General features: G+C 53.0%; 1 protein-coding gene across 1 annotated transcript; it reads left to right on the forward strand.

The window, feature by feature from the left end:
- Window positions 1–27: 27 nt before the first annotated feature.
- On the forward strand, window positions 28–19,123 carry ERICH3 (glutamate rich 3). Its single transcript, XM_056497766.1, is given in 14 exon segments — window positions 28–47; window positions 2,742–2,835; window positions 3,248–3,373; window positions 4,050–4,121; window positions 5,822–5,950; window positions 9,170–9,376; window positions 10,243–10,414; window positions 11,827–12,028; window positions 13,404–13,675; window positions 13,745–13,771; window positions 16,071–16,247; window positions 16,760–17,055; window positions 17,525–18,613; window positions 19,010–19,123. Coding segments are annotated over 14 exon segments (2,997 nt in total).
- Window positions 19,124–19,281: the final 158 nt, after the last annotated feature.

Raw genomic sequence — 19,281 nt, forward strand, 5'->3', positions numbered from 1 at the left:
CGCGCTGCAGCGCGGATCCGCCGCACCATGAGCGCGCCGCAGCCGCGGTGAGAGGGGCGGTGTGCGGGAATCCCGGCGGGGCCGGGGCGGGCTGGGGGCTGCCGAGGGACGGAGGGAGGGAGGGAGAGAGGGAGGGGGGGAGGGTCTGGGGGCCGGGTCTGCCCTAGAGACCCCGATGTGCCCAGAGACCTCGAGAGACCCCGACGTGCCCGAGAGGAGAGACCCCGACGTGCCCAGAGACCCCGCTGTGCCCGGACAGACCCATCTGTGCCCCCGCTGTGCCCCACAGACCCCGCTGTGCCCCACAGACCCCGCTGTGCCCGGACAGACCCATCTGTGCCCCCGCTGTGCCCCACAGACCCCGCTGTGCCCCCGCTGTGCCCCCGCTGTGCCCCCGCTGTGCCCCATAGACCCCGCTGTGCCCGGACAGACCCCGCTGTGCCCCCGCTGTGCCCCACAGACCCCGCTGTGGCCCCGCTGTGCCCCCGCTGTGCCCGGACAGACCCCGCTGTGCCCGGACAGACCCCGCTGTGCCCCCGCTGTGCCCCCGCTGTGCCCCGCTCGGCTCCGCTCCGCACGGCACGCAGCGCGGGCAGCCCCCGTTCCCCCGGGATTCATTCCTTAGCTACTGCCTGCCGACCGCAGCTTTTGAGCTCGGAGAATCCCGCCCGCCTCGGGCTGATGTCACAGACGAACAGGGAGGAGCAGGGAATCTCTGCGCAGCTGTGACAAAATCTGGCACATCCTGGTGGAGTGGGCAATGATCTGAGTAAGGAAACAGGGGTAGAATTTGCTCCTGGGGCATACAAGAAATCAGTATCAGAGCAGTCCTCTGGCTCCTGGCTCCCCGTCTTTGTGGGGTTAAGAATTGCTCTGGGGGGGTGGCAGACAGGGGCCAGGTAGAGCACGGGCACCCAGGTGCCCTGGGACCCTTCAGTTGATAACTGAAGCCTTGGTGCTCTCTCACTTCATTTGTCTGGTGGTCACTGGTTTAATTGCACTGTGAAATATTAACTGTGAAGATTTGCTTTGCAAAACACACAGGATTCCTGTTGTGGCTTTGTCTTGATATCCTTGATATGAGTGAGACTGATCTGAAATTTACCATGGTACAATTTACCATGGTACTCAGCTCTGGCTCTGAGTGTAATGCTGTGGGTAAGCTGCCAGCTGAGAACAAATGTACTGCTAATAAATAATAGTGTCAATGGTCACAGCACCATAGAATTCTAAATAACCCCAAATATAAAATTACTGACCTGAGAGTGACATGTTGTCACTGGCTGGGATGCCAGAGAAACAAACACAACACTCATCTTGAGAAGAGCTCCAGATGTGCCCCAGAAATCCACAGATCAGTCAGTTCAGGTTCTGTGCCAGGAAAACTCTGCTGTTCTAGTAAAACCCCAGCATTTTTAGAGAGAAGAATAGGCAGGATGAATGCGCAGAGAAGAAGGAGCCCCAGGAATGCCCAGAAAAGGGATGTGGTTACAGTGACACACAGAGCTAGTGGGGCTGCTGCTCTCCCTTTGCTGTGGTTTTTTCCTAATGTAGATTTTCCCTGTTCTGCAATTCTGCCTGTTGCAGAGGTTTTAAAGGTGTGGTTTTTAAACACTGGAATCTTGAACAAAACAGCTCAGACAAGAACTTCTCTCATCCTTTTGTTGACACCATGAGCAGACTGAGGGGGACCAGTGGTTGCTTTTCTGGGGTGTTCCTGGCCAGCATTTAGGGCAGGAGTGGCTGCTTGGGGCTCCATGGGCCCTCTTGCATTCTCCCCAGTGATTTAACTGGTGTTGGTTATTTCCTTATTTCCTCTAAAACCCTTCTGACCTTCGAAGTTAATTCTAACTTTTTGAGGGCCAGTTTATTCATAATTTAAATGATAAAATGCATGTTCTGAGCCTTTGGCCACATCCCTGTGTTCAGGTGGGAGCTGCATTTTAACTAGTTATATGGTCCAGGATATCTTAGATGGAGGGAAGTGAATGAAAAGGAGTTGGATTGAGTTTCTCCTCTGCCTCAACATGCAGTTGCCAGGTGATACCATAAATTAATACTTAGCAAAGTTGGTGGAATCTGGTGGTTTCAAATTCAAACTCTGGAGTAAAAAAGTAACCTAGAACAGTTGCTATCATACCAGTGTTTAATCAACAGGCATAAAAGGGTAACCTACCCTGTTTGTTTAAAGTTTAATTTATTGTTGGCAGCTACTTTTGAGGTTATTGTGAAACCCCACATAAAATTCCTGTAAATCCATGATCTCTTTACTTTAAAAAATTTGTCTTTTCCTTCCTTGATTGTGCTTTTGTGTGTGGCAGATCAGCCTGGCAATAGATGTATAACTGAATTATGCAGCTGTAAGGGGTGTAATAGAGGTACAGTGCATTTAAACCCACAGCCAGAGGAAACAAAAGAGATCAGTCTCTGTGTGACTGAGGCACACCCTGCCCCACAGCCAGGTCAGGCTGAGTGTGTAATGCAGCATGTACCGAGTGTGTAAACTGCGGAGTATCTGCTGTACATACTGAAATATGTGCTGTAAAACTGTACAGGGGTTTACAGTACCACAAACTGCATCCCAGTGTCACTGACTTCTCTGTTTGTCCCAATTTCCAGAGGGTGAAGAGATACAGTTGTGCATTTTGTGTAGCAAACTGTTGGGCAGCTCTCTTTAACTTAAACTCTAATAATTTGCCAGTCAAGGGGATTATAAGCATCTCCATGTTTTTTTATTGCAGACTTCTTGAAACCTACAACAGTCTTACAGACAAACACCTGGTTGGATATTTCAGCAATGCCAGGATAAGACGACATCTTCAGAAATCAGGACTGGTGAGGCTGAAAGGTTTCCCTCAGTTCTACATCCAATTCAGAATGTTTTTTTTTTTTTCATATTTCCTTTTTCTCATGGGAGTTTCCATCTGCAGAGTGTTTCAGTTTTTTTTTTATTCACTCAGGGTTTTTACACTGTGAGCTGTGAGCATCTTTGACTTGTTTAAACAGCCCAGTGTCATTTTTCCAGAGTTTAATGGAAAGCTGAAGGATTTGGTAAAGGTGGATATGCTGAACATTTTGTTACTGGTGCACCCCTAGGTGTGACTGTATTGCACAGACAGGTGCAGCAGGGAGACAAGTGTTCAATCCTCCCCATGCCTTTGGGAAATCAAACTGTTCCAAAATAATAAATAAAACACACCTTATTTCGCCTTGCTGTGCTCAGTGACATTCTGCTTGTGCATGGCAGATCTCAAGGAGTGGCAGAATCATACCTGAGAGGGAATATCGCCTCAATGCCATGAGGAAGGAGCACCAGAGACACGCCCAGGAGCGCTTGGCCGATGCCATTTTCCGCAAGGTGCTCGACATGGAGGTACAGCCTTGGGATCTGCTGCAGCCCTCAGGGGCTCAGCCAGCAGCTGAACGGGCCCTCCTGTGCCCTCCTGCTTCCCTGGAGGGCTGCTCCTGCTGGGAAAAAGGACACTTGTGCAGGACATGTCCCCACGTGAAACCTCCCACTGTCAAACTGTGTTTTTATGAGAGCACTGCCCTGGCTTCCTTAAGCTCCTTGGCAGCTCAGATTATGAGATGATATTCACAGGGCTGGTTTGCTTTAAAAGGTCCTGATAGAAACTAACCAGTTTGAACACGTTTATGTATGTATTGTCTGAGTGCAAAATGTGGGCACCTGCCTGTGGGGTATCAGGAATGGAGCTGGTTCCTACAGCTTTACCAGTGCTCAGTTGTTCCCTTGGCTGTGTGAATATATGCAGGTGGAATGCAGATAGATTCAGCCCACAGCAGTTTATTAGAGGGCTCAATGGGGTATGGCCAGGGAGAAATGCAGAACAGAACAGAATAGAAGAATGCAGAGCAGAAGGAAGAGTTCCTGCAGGCATGGGAAGTGCAGAACAGAAGGAAGAGTTCCTGCAGGCATGGGAAGTGCAGAACAGAAGGAAGAGTTCCTGCAGGCATGGGAAGAAGCTCTGGCACACTCTGGCACCTCGTGCTGCCCAGTAATGGAATTTCTGTTCCTCTCCTTTCGACAGCGCCATCGCCAGCTGGGGAGGAGAAACAAACTTGGCTGTACTGGGGGGAAGGACTGGATGCAGTCAGACAAGGTAAGGCCTGAGCACTGCTGGGGGGAGCTGCCAGTTTGCCTGTGTTGAGCCTGTGAGTCATGAGACAAGAGCACTGTCTCTGACCTGGGAAAGTACAAGAAACAGGCAAGTAGAGGATTGTCCTCCCCAGTTACATCTCCTTCATCCTTTGTCCAGAAGTTCAGAGCTTCCATTTAGGCATTTAACTCCATTTATGCATTTAACTCCTGAATCTAGTTATTCTTCTGCTTCTGCAGTGTTCTTGGTTGGGTGGTTTAATCCTGAATTGCATGAAATGCACCTCTCTGCGTTTCTGGGTGGTAATAAATGTATCTGCTGTCTGACATGTCTGTTTGGTGCTCCATGGTTCTCAGTGTGACAAAAGTTATGCAAAAGTTATTAAAAGTTATTAAAAGTTATTAAAAGTTATTGAATTATTAAAAGGTATTAGATGTATTATTAGATGCCTTTTTCCAAGGCATCTGTGGTTTCACATACATTTTTCTCAGTTTTCCAAGCTGAAGGTCCTCAGTCTGAATTTTTCTTACCTAAGCCATTCCAGGCTTCTCACTACTGTTGCTGTTTTTTTACCTTTTCTCATTCTACTGTTTCTGCTTTGAAATGGGGAACTGTAACAGAATGAATAATTCAAGATGCATTCTCCTCCCAGTAATTCTAGACCTCTCTTTTGCCTGCTGTGAGCACTGAGCTCACGTTTGGTTGTTTGTCCCTCCACAGGGTTTGGGCAGAGCTGGCATGTGATAATGTGAGAGGTTTTGGGAGTCTTCATTTAGGTGTCATGGGGTTAAATTGATTCTGTAGTTAGTCATTGAAATCCCATAGAAGCCAATGGTTCTTCTCCCCTGAATTCATGTGGGAAATGTCATCCTCATCTTGGCAGAAACATGCTCAGCATTTTATTTCTGTGTTGGAAACCTGAATGCTTTGAGAAGAATGGGTGGCTGCTTCGTTGAGCAGCTGGTAAATAATGTCAGATCTGTTAAATTGTAAATAATGCATAAACTGTGAGCAAGTCACGGGGTAAAGAGAGGAAGAGATTCTCCTGAAGGACACTGGTCACTGTGGGAATTAAAAGGTGCTGTTTGCTGATGGGACTCCTGTGGTGGGAGGTTACCCCACGGGCTCTGGCAGCTGTCAGGGCACCCTGGATAGTCTGGGAGGTGAAGCAGAACTGCTCCTGCAGACACCTGATCTGTGTGTGCTGTGCTGGGAGCTGCAGCCTGAGCTGTAACTCAATTCAATCTCACCTCGCCCGTCTCTGACCCCACCCGGGTGGCTCCTCTGAGGAAAGCAGAAAGGCAGAGGCTGAGCAGGCAGGGGGAGAGGCAGAGCAGCTTCAGTGGGGCAGCCAGAGGAGAGGGTGGGGAGAGGCTGCAGTCCCTGCAGGGAAGGGGCAGAACACTTAAACTCAATAAAGAGAGAGACCTTCAAACAAGCCAAGAGTTGTGAGATCCCCAGAAACAGCATGAATTGGATCTGGTGGGTCAGCAGCTGGAGAGAGCTGCAGCAGAGTGAGCCAGAGCTGGGACAGGCTGTTTGCCTGTCCCTCCCATGTCCCACGGTCTCCTTTCCTCCCTGGAGCAGCTGTTCCCTCGGGTCCAGGCCAGCTGACTGCCACAGCTGTGCAGTGAAAGGCACTGAGGCAGACATCACTGTGCTTGGACTCAGTGCCTCAGAGACAACAATCCCTTTTCTTTCAGATGGATGAAATCAAGGAATCCCTGGAGGAAATCTTCCACGTGCACTGCCCACACCCGCCCTTGGCCCCCAGGAACCACCGCAGGTTCTGCCCTTTGGTCACTGCAGAGGAGCCCTGCTGCTCTCAGTGTGTGAGTTCCACCAGCCCCTGATGGGCTGCCAGGGAGGCACAGCAGCTCCAAGTGTGCACAAGGACCTCAGTGCTGAGCTTTCACTGCCTGAGAGCCTGAGTGGCTCCTCAGTCACCTGGGGCTGATTTCCTTCAAAGAGGAACCTCCGGAGGTTAATGCTGCAGGAATGGCACATCAGAGCCTGGAAAAATCCCCCAAACCTTGCTCTCTGATAAATGTGCTCCAGCCTTTCCCCTTGAGCTGCCTCATGGCCTCAGCAGGCTGCTGTCAGCGTGTTGAGCCCTGTCAGTGCACACAGGGCTGCAGACAGGGCCACACGTGCTGTAAAGCCCTGAAAATGGTGGGGGTATGGTGGGGGTATGGTGGGAAACTGGATAAAGGGATAAAACCAGACTGGAGCTCATTTCAGGGGGCTGTGGTCCAGCAGCTCTGCCTTTTGCTCTTTGTTAACAGCAAAGAGGGAATGTCCATATACCCCTGAAATATACTGTGCTACAGCCTCAAGCATAGGTCAAATATTTATATATACTATAGATATCATATCATATCATAAATCAATATCACAATATTATATATAATATTGTGATATGTAAGATATATTATATATAGTTATATATGTAATAATATATATGTAATAATATATATGTAATAATATATAATATATAATATATAATATAATTGCACATATATATATACCATATACTATATACTATATACTATATACTATATACTATATACTATATACTATATACTATATACTATATACTATATATATAGGCTCATTATATAATATATTTTATATATATATATATATATATATATATATATATATATATATAGAGATATATATATATATATATAGATAAAATTATTATTATATGTCATTACATATATCAATATCATATCATAGATCAAATATCTAGTTCAGTTTCAAGTGGTTCTCTATATCAATAATGATAATTGGTGCAGACTGAAGAGAAACTTTTGAGTCCTGAACGACTTTCTCTTCATGTAGAGCCTGTCTGGACTTGAAGTTGATTGTTGTGTTGGACATTGTGGTCATCCTCACAGAATCAGGGAGACTTTCTTCTCTAAGGTGGTGAGTACACCTCAGTTACACAGTTAAAATATTAACTTGGTATTCTGAAGGGAGTACAAGGAAAACATGAAATAAAACAGCCTGAAAAAGTATTGAACAAAATATTGAACATTGACTATTGCATATTGAACACTGAATATTGAACAAAAATGAGTGTTTTTGCTGTGCATGCTCCCTGGGTGCCTGTGCTGAAAGCCAAGCACTGCTGCAGTTTCTGAGAGTGGATTGCTGCAAGGCTGCACATGAAAAGCCAGGAGCAAACCTGGGATTCCTGGCCAGGAGTAGTTTTGGGTGGTTGGTCAGAGTGCCTGAGGGGTCTGGCTCCCTGAGACACACTTTAAATGCCGTGTCCTGCAGGAACCTGAACCTCATCACTCCAGACTCCTCCACCAGCGCTGGGTTTCTTTGTGCTGCTGGAACCACTCACTGAGGTTTTCTCTCTCTTTTCCGTTGCAGAGTTCCCTGTGGCCCAGCCCAGCTGCAGGAGATGCTCAGCAGCCCCCAGGCTCTGAGCAGGGCAGCAGCAGGGGCAGCACCAGAGAGAGCTGTCCTGCCCTGGAGTAGGGCAGGGCTGTGCTGTGCCCTGGGGTGGTGAGGCTGTGTTTTGTTCTGCACACAGCAGCACTGTGCTGTGCCCTGGGGTGAGGCTGTGCTTTGTTCTGCTGTGCCCTGGGGTGAGTCTGTCCCCTCTGCAAGGAGATTATTTCAGGGACAGTTTTATATGTGGTTCAGCACTGCAGCTCCCAGAGCTGTGTTCCACAGGGAACATCCCTTTCAAAGGGCTCAACTTGCATTTAAGCTGTCCTTTTTCACTTCCCTTCAACTTTCAAGACACTGTCTTACTGGTCTAATGCCCAGTTGTTGACCACAGGAAACACGTGGTGGCTTACCTTTTATAGCATGAAATCTCTCTGTATACAAAATTTTCTCTACATAGATTTTCTCTTATGTAGAGAGAGACAGCACCTGGTTAACTCCAGGAACTTTGGATTATTTCTCACTTGCAAGTCCTACAAGTTTTCATCATCATCTACAGCTGAAAAGTAACAAAAATTTCCTTTTTTTTGATCATTCCTTCAACTAAATCACACTGGTAGACTTGGAAAATGAGAGTCAAACACGGTCTTGGTATATTGGCAGTTCCTTCAGGTGATATTTGGACTTGTCTTCTGTTCTAGAAGAACATAATGTAATTGGCTTTGTGATATGCATTCTGTGGGGTGAGAGGTTTTGGAGTGGGGCTGTGACCTGCTGCACTGCTGGCAGACACTGCAAACAGTCTGCCACAATTTCCTGTGTCAGGATGGGCATGGCTCCCTCTCCAAGAATTTGCTGTTTGGCCCTGTTTGTGTCTGCTCAAATTGTGGGTGATGTAGTGGTGTCTTAGTGCTCACAGACAGAGGAGCTGGATCAGATGTAGGTGTAGAGCATGATGGAGATCAGAGCCAGCGTGCAGCTCACAGAGTTCTCTCAGTGCTGTCTCACTCACTGTGGTCCTCTCTGCTCTGCTGGGCTGGTCTCTGAGAGGAGCAAGCAGCATTCTGCAGCACCTGTGCCATGACTGACTGGGGTGTCCTTGCTCCTGTGCCCTGCTCCTGCAGGGCTGGGGCTGTGCTCTGCCCCAGGGAGCTGCAGGCAGGGTCTGTGCAGGGGGACCTGGAGGGGCTGCAGAGGGCTTGTTGCAGGGCTGTCTGCATCTCCAGGGGATGTTCCCGAGGAATATGAATGCTGCCTTGCAAACCAAGAGTAGGGGCTTAGCATGGAAATATGTTAATGGCAAAATGTCAGCCCTGGGTTAGGAGCAGCTCCAGAGGGATGCCCTGGGTAGGAGTAGCTCAGGAGGATGCCCTGCTTTAAGGATCAGCTCCTAGTTTAAGGATCAGCTCCTGGTTTAAGGAGCAGCTCCTGGTTTAAGGATCAGCTCCTGGTTTAAGGAGCAGCTCCTGGTTTAAGGATCATTTCCTGGTTTAAGGATCAGCTCCTGGTTCAAGGAGCAGCTCCTGGTTCAAGGACCATCCCCAGGAGGATGCAGCTGCTCGGTGCACTGCCACGGCCGTGGCCACCGTTCCCTCGGGAGCTGTGCGTGATCCAGCCGTGTCACTCCGCGAAATGCCTTGCAGGGGGAGAGCAGCGAGATCGAGGTGGTGACCTCGGTGGAGTACCTGCCGCTGTCGCCGTACGAGCTCCCCGCCCTGTGCCCCCTGGCGCTGCCCGCGCCCCCCGCCCGGCCCCGCCGGGGGCAGCGGCTGAGGACAGCGCGGCGGGGAGCGCTGCCCGGCGGGCGGCTGCAGCCCACGGCAGCGTTCAACGAGCAGCTGCTCGTCCGGGTGAGTGACGCTGCGGGAGCGCTCAGCTCCTCCTGTGTGTGTGTGAAATTCTGAAAGGTGTGCGTGATGCTGGAAGGTGTGTGTGAAATTCTGAAAGGTGTGTGAGATGCTGGAAGGTGTGCGTGCGCAAAGAAAACGTGTAACTATTGAATACAGAACTGCTGTGCACGGCTCTGTAAACGAGCTGCTGCTCGTCCGGGTGAATGACGCTGCACGGGAGCACTCAGCTCCTCCTGCTGTGTGTGTGTAATTCTGAAAGGTGTGAGTGCACAAAGAAAACGTGTAACTATTGAATACAGAACTGCTGTGCACGGCTCTGTAAACGAGCAGCTGCTCGTCCGGGTGAGTGATGCTGCGGGAGCGCTGGGCTCCTCCTGTGTGTGTGTGAAATTCTGAAAGGTGTGAGTGCACAAAGAAATCGTGTAACTGTGCTGAACCACAGCCTGCAGCAGCTGTTATTGAGAGCCCTGCACTTCAGCCAGTCTGATCCTGTGTCTGGCACTGGAATCTCAGGGCTGTGAGATGCTCTGGGTGTGAGCACACTGTCCCCAGCCAGTCTGATCCTGGAGTCTCAGGGCTGTGAGATGCCCTGGTGTGTGAACACTCTCCCCAGCCAGTCTGATCCTGCAGATAAAGGTGTAGGAGCCAGGGCTGGGTCATTAGAGCTGGTCCCTGCAGTCTGGGCTGTTCAGTGCTTTGAGTTTTCAGCTGGAAATACCTCCCAGACCCTCTGCACGTTACAGACACTTCCCAGTTTGATCAGCTCGGTGCTTGTGGAAGCCTGCAGGTCTCAGGTGTGTGCTGCACAGCTGTGAGCTCTGCTGGAGCTGCAGGCTGACGGCATCTCTGTGCATGTTGTGCTGCAGAATACCCGGGGGTACCCCAAGTCCCCACTGTGCAGCAACGCCCTGGTCACCATGCTCTACCTGGGGAGGAGCAAGCACGTGTCCCTCGGCTACAAGGACCAAGTCAAGGTCTACCAGCAGTACTGTGGAACTGAGAACATTTGTGTCTACAAAGGGGAGCTGATGGAAGGAGGTGAGGATGGAGCCAGAGAGCTCACACTGATTCTGGCAGAATCCTTCTTCTAAAACTTTGCCCTGACATCAGAAAGGTTTCAGCTCAGCTTGGTCAGGACATCTGCACCCAGGGGTGTTTATACCATCTGCCTCCACATTAAATCTGGGTCTACTGTCCCATGGTTGAAAGTGAGGTTACAATTACTTTGGCAATGATGGTAGAAGAGTTTGGAGAATTGATTTAACAAAATACTCATGGCTTAGGTTAATTTTCTGTACAGATATTGTTGCATTTAGGGTGTTGCTTGGGGTGAAATCAGCAGGAAAGGCCTTTGCAGACAGAGGACCAACAGAAAACTAGGGTGGGAGTGACTGAAAGGCTGGGAGAGGGCACAGGGTTGACTCAGGGAACAGAACAGGGGCTGCATTCTTTAGCTGGGAATGCCTTTGGTCTCTATAAGATATATATTTAATAGAGCAGTTGTAGCAATAAACTGCCATTAAAAAGGAGTTTTCTGAGCTACTAAAATAGATCAGTGAATGTTTATTTTTATCCAGAAGGAAAAGAACATAGTGGGAGCCCAGTTCCCATCTCTTTTTATGTGCGTGCAATTCCATCACACCAGCAAAAGATGGATTGTGTTCTGGGAAACTGGAAATGGCTGGGAGGCTCTGGCCTTTGTCCTGCTGCAGCAGTGAGTGGCCAGACTGGCAGTGTGACTGTCACTTGTCCCAGCTGTCCCAGTTTGGGATCCTGGGGCTGGCCAGAGCCAGGGCTGGGTGTGAGGAGGGGTAGGGGTTAACAAGGCTGGACATGCCTGTCCCCCAGGGCTGGGTTAGATGAGGGGTAGGGTTTAACAAAGCCGGGCAGAGCTGAGCCCCGGTGCTTGTCCCCTGTCCCCTGTCCCCCAGGGCTGGGTGAGATGAGGGGCAGGGTTAACAAAGCTGAGCAGAGCTGAGTCCCGGTGCCTGTCCCCTATCCCCTGTCCCCAGGGCTGGTTAGATGATGGGCAGGGTTTAACAAAGCTGAGCAGAGCTGAGCCCCGGTGCTTGTCCCCTGTCCCCTGTCCCCCAGGGCTGGGTGAGATGAGGGGCAGGGTTAACAAAGCTGGACAGGGCACACAGGGAACACACCTGGAATGGCAGGGATCCCCGTGCTTGTCCCCTGTCCCCAGGGCTGGTTAGATGATGGGCAGGGTTTAACAAAGCTGAGCAGAGCTGAGTCCCGGTGCCTGTCCCCTGTCCCCTGTCCCCAGGGCTGGTTAGATGATGGGCAGGGTTTAACAAAGCTGAGCAGAGCTGAGTCCCGGTGCCTGTCCCCTGTCCCCTGTCCCCAGGGCTGGGTGCTGCGGTGATGCAGCTGAGTCACAGCACCTGCAAGAGGCAGGCAGCGAGGTGCAATCCTTCCCTTGAGCCCTCTCTGTTTTGCAGACACCTTCCAGTTCGTGTCCAAGCGGCACCTGGGCTTCCCGTTCAGCCTGACGCTGGTGCTGAACGGGACGGAGACGGAGCGGCTGAGCAGCTGCTGCGAGTACCGGCACCTGCGGCCGGGGAACGGGAGAGGGAACAAGAAGAGGAGCAGGAACAGCTACTTCAGGGTGCTGCACGTGGCGGGAGCCCCGCCCTGCTACAGGTACGGACTCACCTGCCCCTCCTGCCTGCAGCAGCGCTCAACACCTGCCGAGGCTCAGGAACCAAATCTGCGCAGAAAGCAGGAGTCAGGGCTGTGACCAACAGCTGATTCTGCCAAAATTTCTGTTCATAAACCTTCCTTTTCTCCTAACTCAGGCCATACAAGTAAACTTACAGCGTGGGGATTATTAAACTAACATAAAATATTTTTAATTAATAATTTTTAAAAGAGAACAAGCAGTTGGAACAAGGGACTCTCCACAGAGCTGTACTCTGTTCCTTCAGATAAGAACTGAATTAAAAAAAAAAAGCCACTTTACTGTGCCACAGTTTTTGCTCCAGTCTAACAATGAACATGATTTTTGCAAGTGCACGCTTAAAGGAGTGAAAAGCATCTGTATAGTGGCTATAGATTTTAGGAAATGCCCAAATCTCAGCCTTTTGTGATTTCTAGAAAGATTTGAAGTGAATTTAATATAGTACCCAAAAATTGGGTTAATTCCTGAGTTACTCCCCCTCTCTGTCCCCCTTTCCCCCTCTCCCTCAGTGATATCTCTCTTTTTTTCCTGCCTCTTATGGATCCCCCTGACCTTACCTGATGACTGAAACCATCCCCATTAACTGCTTTTCCCCGTGGATGTTTTCACACCCCTTCAGGCCAATGCCCTTGGGTTTGTCTCCTGCTCTGTGCCACGCTCTGAGTGCCCACTCTGGTGCCCAGCAAAGGTCCCAGCTGGTTTCCCTGGTGGCTCAGGGCTCTGGGGGGATGCTGCAGTGGTTTCTTTGAGAGCTTGCTGGCCAAGGTCAGCATTCTGTGCAGCTCCTGACTGTAAGAGAGAGCACATCACTCCATTTCATACAAGAGGAGAGCCTCAGCTCCTTCAAAACATTTTGTTTTCCATCTGCTTGGGTTTCTCTTAGGTAGATAAACAGGACAGAAACAGAAACAGAAAATTATTAACTTTCACTCCCCTTCTTCCCTCACAGTTCTTAGACCAGCAGATGAGTTCAGTGTCCCCCAGTGTCACCCACAAACCCTCAGTTATCACTCTGCTGGGAGCTCCAGAGCACGCCTGACCCACAGCTTCTCTGCCTTTCTCTGCTTCTGTCCTCCCAGCCAGTGCTTGCTGCAGCTCCAAGTTAAATTGTGATAATTGAGGTTCTGTTTGCCTGTCAGCTGTAGCTGTGAGAGTGGGCAGAGGTGCTGGGGATCCTCAGGGATCTCGGGGGGCTCCCTTGGGTCTGTGCTGGGCTCCCTGCTGACAACAAGCTGTGACAAACAGCTGTGATAACTGCTGACAAACTCGCTGTGTCTGCCGCCCTCCGTTGTCCAAGGGAGGAAAGTGAGGTGTTTCCCAGCCTGTGTTGTTCTGCAGGTGCATCATTGCCATGGGCCTGGACAAGAAGCCATCCCCTCCCAAGAGGAAGGGACGGTCCTGGAAGGTGGGGCGGGTGTGTCCCTGCGGCCGTGCCGTGTGCTGCGAGCTGTGTGACAGCAGCACTGAGCCCAAATCCACGGGAGACTCGGCCTCGGCCACCACCCCGAGCTGTGGAACCAGCGCAGAGACTGTGGGGAGGAGTCTGGAGACTGAGGAGGAGTCCAGCGAGGATGAAACAGAAAGCCAGTGCACTGAGGAGAGCGAGGAATGTGACGAGAGCGAGGAATGTGACGAGAGCGAGGAATGTGACGAGAAAGAAGAATGTGACAAGAGAAAAGAGAGTGATGAAGACACCAGTAGAGAAGGTACAGAGTTCCAGACGTGAGCAGTGGGACAGCAGGGTTGTTCTGGGCTGTGGGTTTGGCTGAGTTAAAGGGGCTGCTCTAAGCCCTGCAGAGCCCAGCAGGTGAGTGAGGGATGAGCTCAGAATGTGACCCGGGCTCCAGAGCAGAGCCTGCCCCAGCCTGGACGTGCCCAAGCCCAGCTTAGAGCAGGCTTGGAGCAGCCCGGGGTGCAGGAAGGTGCACTCAGCTGTGGAAGAGGAGTCAGGCTCAGCCTCTGCCTTCACTTGCTCCTCATTGTAGTCTTCTTTAGAGGCAATCACACAGACAGACAGATTTTAATTCCTACTCCCTATTCCTATTTTTGCTTTCACAGTTCTGCACCATTACCGCTCACCTGACTTTTGTTAGTCCCTCCAGATGTATGTTTGGATTAATGAAGCCTTCTTCCTTCAGGAAGAGCTGCCCTTCTGACAGTCACCTAAAGAGACTCACTGCCCACTGAAACTGATTCTTAACACAGAAAATAAATCTCCTTTCTCCTCCAGTTTTCACTGTCTTGCTGATTGTTTGTTTGCCTAACTGGCTCTGCATGAGGAGCTCTTCCTTCCTGTCCCTGGGGCTCCTGTCCCTTCAGTCTGTTAAACCCTGGTGGAAGGAAAGCAGGGCAGCAACGAAATCTGTGCAGGGAGGAAAGAGGGGCACAAGGGACAGGTGGTGTGGGCAGCAGGGCCAGCTCACCTGCCTGCTGCAGGTGTGTTCTCTGTGTGCTTCAGGTGTGTTCTCTGTGTGCTCCAGGTGTGCTCCCTGTGTGCTGCAGGTGTGCTCCTTACCTGCTCCAGGTGTGCTCCCTGTGTGCTGCAGGTGTGTTCCCTGTGTGCTGCAGGTGTGCTCCTTACCTGCTCCAGGTGTGCTCCTTACCTGCTCCAGGTGTGCTCCCTGTGTGCTGCAGGTGTGTTTCCTGTGTGCTCCAGGTGTGCTCCTTACCTGCTCCAGGTGTGCTCCCTGTGTGTTCCAGGTGTGCTCCCTGTGTCCTCCTTACCTGCTCCAGGTGTGCTCCCTGCCATTCCAGGCGTGTTCCCTGCCTGATCCAGGTGTGCTGCCTGTGTTCCCTGTGTAGCTCAGGAGGGTCCTGATCTGCAGAGCTGAGCAGAGGCTGGGAAGGGCTGGGAGCTGGGACCAGGTGCTGCTGGAGCTGGGCTCAGGTGCTGCTGGATCCGGGCTCAGGTGCTGCTGGATCCGGGCTCAGGTGCTCTGGATCTTGGCTCAGGTGCTGCTGGATCTTGTCTCAGGTGCTTGTCCCTGCAGCTCCTCTGCTCTGTGACCTGGCAGGTGCCACAGCTCGTCAGGACAGCACCTGGCTGAAATCTGGAGTGTGGATGTGAGTGTGAATATGGGTGTGGATGTGAGTGTGAATATGAGTGTGGATGTGAGTGTACACACCTTTCTGTGCAGGATTTGTTTGTGCTGGGCTCTCAGGTGCCACAGCTTGCCAGGACAGTGCCTGGCTGAAATACAGAATGTGGATGTGAGTGTGGATTTGAGTGTGGGTATGAGTGTGGATATGAGTGTGAACATGAGTGTGGGTGTGAATGTGGATATGAGTGTGAACATGAGTGTGGGTGTGAATGTGGATATGAGTGTGGATATGAGTGAGTGTGGATATGAGTGAGTGTGGATATGAGTGAGTGTGGGTATGAGTGTGGATATGAGTGTGGATATGAGTGCACACACCTTTCTGTGCAGGATTGTTGGTGCTGGGCTCTCCCCTGCCCTGGAGCCCCTCAGAGCAGTGTGACACCAGAGAGCCCCTTCAGTGCCCTTTGCTGCAGCTCATTGAATTCCCTGAGCTTAGAAGGCACTTCTCTGCGATTCAGCCATGTCAATGCACATTTCTCCTACTTTACAATATATTACCTTTCTCCAGCTTTCTCTATTGCTTGTAATTTTTTTTTCATCACAACCAGTTTTTCTCCTGTAATAAGAGATTCTTACATTTAATTTCTGAGTTTGCCCTGCTCTAAATGTTTCTAGTACTTTCCACAGATGGTAATTTTATTTATTTTTATTTTTATGTATTAATCATACTTGTAGTTTTGCTGCATTTTTTCTACTCTATGAAGAACACAATGCTTTTTTATGATAACATGCTCTTACCTATGCTCATTCCTATCTGTGGTCTTAGATTCTCTCCTGGCTTTAAAAAGACAAGCAAATTCAAGAGCAAAAGGAGATCAATGGCAATAACTTCCATCTGCTTAAAAAGAACTTTGTTAATTGTGAGTTCTGTTTCCTGTCTCACAGTACAATTCTTCTGTTTCAGAATATGATGAAGATTTTGAAGCATATGAGGAAGTGAATGAAGAGGGGCAGACTGGTGATGAAGTGAATGGAGTGGCAGAGCCACCCTCAGGTGACAAGAACCAGAATTTGGGCTCTGGGAAGGAGAGTGGGAGCTCGTGCAGGGCTCTGGGGGCCTGTGGCAGGGAGAAGGACCAAGGTGGTGGATGCTGTGGTGGCAGGGACTCTGCAGGAGATGCACCAGGTCAGTTCTGCAGAACCTTGTGAGGGGCTCTGAGGTTTCTCTGAGGTTTCTGGGTGCAACATGTTTTTCAGGACATGCACTTCTGTGTGCATTATAGTTTTACTGATATAGTTATTTCTCAGCCTGACTGGAATCTGTCAGCTGTTTCTGACTTTCTGAGTGTCACTGTGGAGCTTACAGGTGTGCACACACACACCTGAGCTCCCTGCAGGAAGGGAGGGAGGCAGAGCAGGCAGGACAGGCATGGCTGGCCTTGCATCAACATTTCCACTTAAATTCGTTCTGCCAGCTGCCAGAACAGCAGTACCAGAGCCATGGCCAGAGCCCGGGGATGCGATGAGAAGCAGCACAGCAATTGTCAGGCTGATGTCCCTCATTGAAGTGGCACCTTTAGCACCAGCTAGCCCCGGGGAGCATGGAGCACCGGCGGGGTGCTGAGTAAAGCAATGCTCATTGTTTCCTGCTAGCACCGGAGGGAAGCTCCTCGGCAGCGGGACAAGCGGCACGACAAGGGCGGGGGACAGCGCGGGGACGAGCCCTGGAGCAGGGCGGTGCCGAGGGACGTGCTGGCAGCGGAGAGACCGCAGGAGAGACCGCAGGAGAGGCTGCAGGGGACGGAGGAGAAGATGCAGGGGACGGAGCAGAGGCTGCAGGGGCCAGGGATTCGCTGCCCCAGGCGGGCACCGGGACTGCGCTGCACGAACCCGCACCTGAGGACGGCGCCGCGGCACAGGAACATCCCAAAGAAAAGGGCACAGGGGAGGCAGGGATGCAGGGCACAGGGGAGGCAGGGGGACCGGGCACAGGGGAGGCAGGGAGACCGGGCACAGGGGAGGCGGGGCGGGGCAGGCAGGGATGCAGGGCACAGGGGATGCGGGGATGCAGGGCACAGGGGAGGCAGGGATGCAGGGCACAGGGGAGGCAGGGATGCCGGGCACAGGGGATGCGGGGATGCCGGGCACAGGGGAGGCAGGGGGACCGGGCACAGGGGAGGCAGGGATGCCGGGCACAGGGGAGGCAGGGGGACCGGGCACAGGGGAGGCAGGGGGACCGGGCACAGGGGAGGCAGGGATGCCGGGCACAGGGGAGGCAGGGAGACCGGGCAGAGGGGAGGCAGGGAGGCCGGGCACAGGGGAGGCAGGGGGCCGGGCACAGGGGAGGCAGGGATGCAGGGCACAGGGGAGGCAGGGATGCAGGGCACAGGGGAGGCAGGGAGGCCGGGCACAGGGGAGGCAGGGAGGCCGGGCACAGCGGTGTCACCCGGGCCGCAGCAGGTGCTGCCGGAGCCCATGGACAGAGAGGTGGCACTGGCAGAGCCTGGGGGCCAGGGGCCAGCTGGGGCACTGCCAGGGTGGGGGACACACACGGGGCTGCAGGGGGCCGGGGGCAGCACTGAGGAGGAGGAGGAGGCTGCAGAGGAAGGGCTCAGGGGAGCAGAGGGGCAGGCGGGTGAGGCAGGGCAGTGCCCAGGGCAGGGGGCGAGGGACACTGCGGCGGGCGCTGTGACACGGGCAGAGCGGGCAGCGGATGGCACTGCTACCGGCCCTGGAGGAGGAGAGAGTGCTGGAGAGGGCATTTCCGAAGGGGAGCGGGCTAGGGGGAAGCCTGGGGCTCTCTGGGAAGCACTAGGGGATACGCAAACAGGAGAAGGAATGCCCGGAGAAGAAGGGTTTGTAAAGCCAGCTGAGTTTTCCCAGCTGGACGCGTCAGGGGAAGCCTGGGCGGAGATGGGGAAAGCCGGAGCAGCAGCACCTGAGGGTGCTCAGGGATGGGAGGAGGGAGGGGACGCTCCACAGAGAGCGGAGGACGCGGTGGAACAGTCTGTGGAGCCCGACGAGGCTCCTGCACTGGAACTGACACCTGGGCTGGGGGCACTGGGGGGTGCCCGGGGGGATCCTGGCACTGAAGGGTCGCCAGAGCTGCCGGCAGAGCAGGAGGAGGAGGAGGAGGAGGAGGAGGATGCAGCAGAAACATTTTGGGATGGAACCCCGAAGTCTGGGAGCGGCGAAGCAGAGACCCAGAGAGCAGCGGAAGGAAAACCCGGGGCAGAGGTGGCGGCGGGGTCTGCAGGAGCGGGCTGGGGACGGGAGGAGAGCAAGGTTGGGGCAGCGGGGACAGAGCCGGGCCGTGCGACAGGGACGGGGCAGGGGAGGCGGCCCGGGGAGCCGGGGCTGGTGGCCATCGCTGTGCTGGGCGGGCAGCCCGGGCGAGCAGCCCTGGCCGGGGGGCCAGCAATGGCCAAAGGGCCGGCAATGGCTGGGACCGGCTGGCTGGGCACAGGGGCGATGGCACAGGAGGGGGTGACAGGGGCAGTGCTGGGGGCACAGGAGGGGGTGGCACAGGAGGCGGTGGCAGGGGCAGTGCTGGGCACACAGAGCGGCACAGGGGCGGAGGGGCTCGGAACAGCGTCCCGGGGCGAACAGCCCGGTGCCGGAGGCTCCCCGGGCAGCGCTGCCCGCGGGGATGGGGCGGTGCAGCCCGGGGGCAGCGGGACCCCGGGGGGAGAGGGGCTGTGCCCGGGCGCCCAGCCACAGCCGGCAGATCCAGAGCCGTCCTCGTCCCATTCCTTGTCCGTTCCTTAAACGTCTGCCGAGGGTGGCTGGGCCAAGGGATGATAAATCCTTTGGCCGCTTCTGCGTTGTTTCCCGTTCCCCAAATCTCGTGCAAATAACCCCCTTTGCTGTGGCATCAATCCTGGCAGCTCCCCCTCCCCGCAGGTCGCGGTTCCGGAGCACTGGGGAGCCCTGGGGCACTGCCCCTCCCTGCTGCTCGGGAGCTCCGAGCTCCGCACGCTGTCCGCGGTGTGGACACTGGCATCAGCAGGACTGTGAGTGGGCTGGTGCTGAGTCACTTCAGATCAACCCACATGGAACTGGAAACTCGAGTGTGACCAAGTGGCTGCTGTGTTTGCTCCTAGAGACGTTCCTGTACTAGGGATGGCTGCATTTGTACATTGTCTGCAATGTGCTGTCTCAGAGGATTGTGTTTG

Source organism: Oenanthe melanoleuca, chromosome 8 (assembly GCF_029582105.1).
Source record: "Oenanthe melanoleuca isolate GR-GAL-2019-014 chromosome 8, OMel1.0, whole genome shotgun sequence".
NCBI lineage: Eukaryota > Metazoa > Chordata > Aves > Passeriformes > Muscicapidae > Oenanthe > Oenanthe melanoleuca.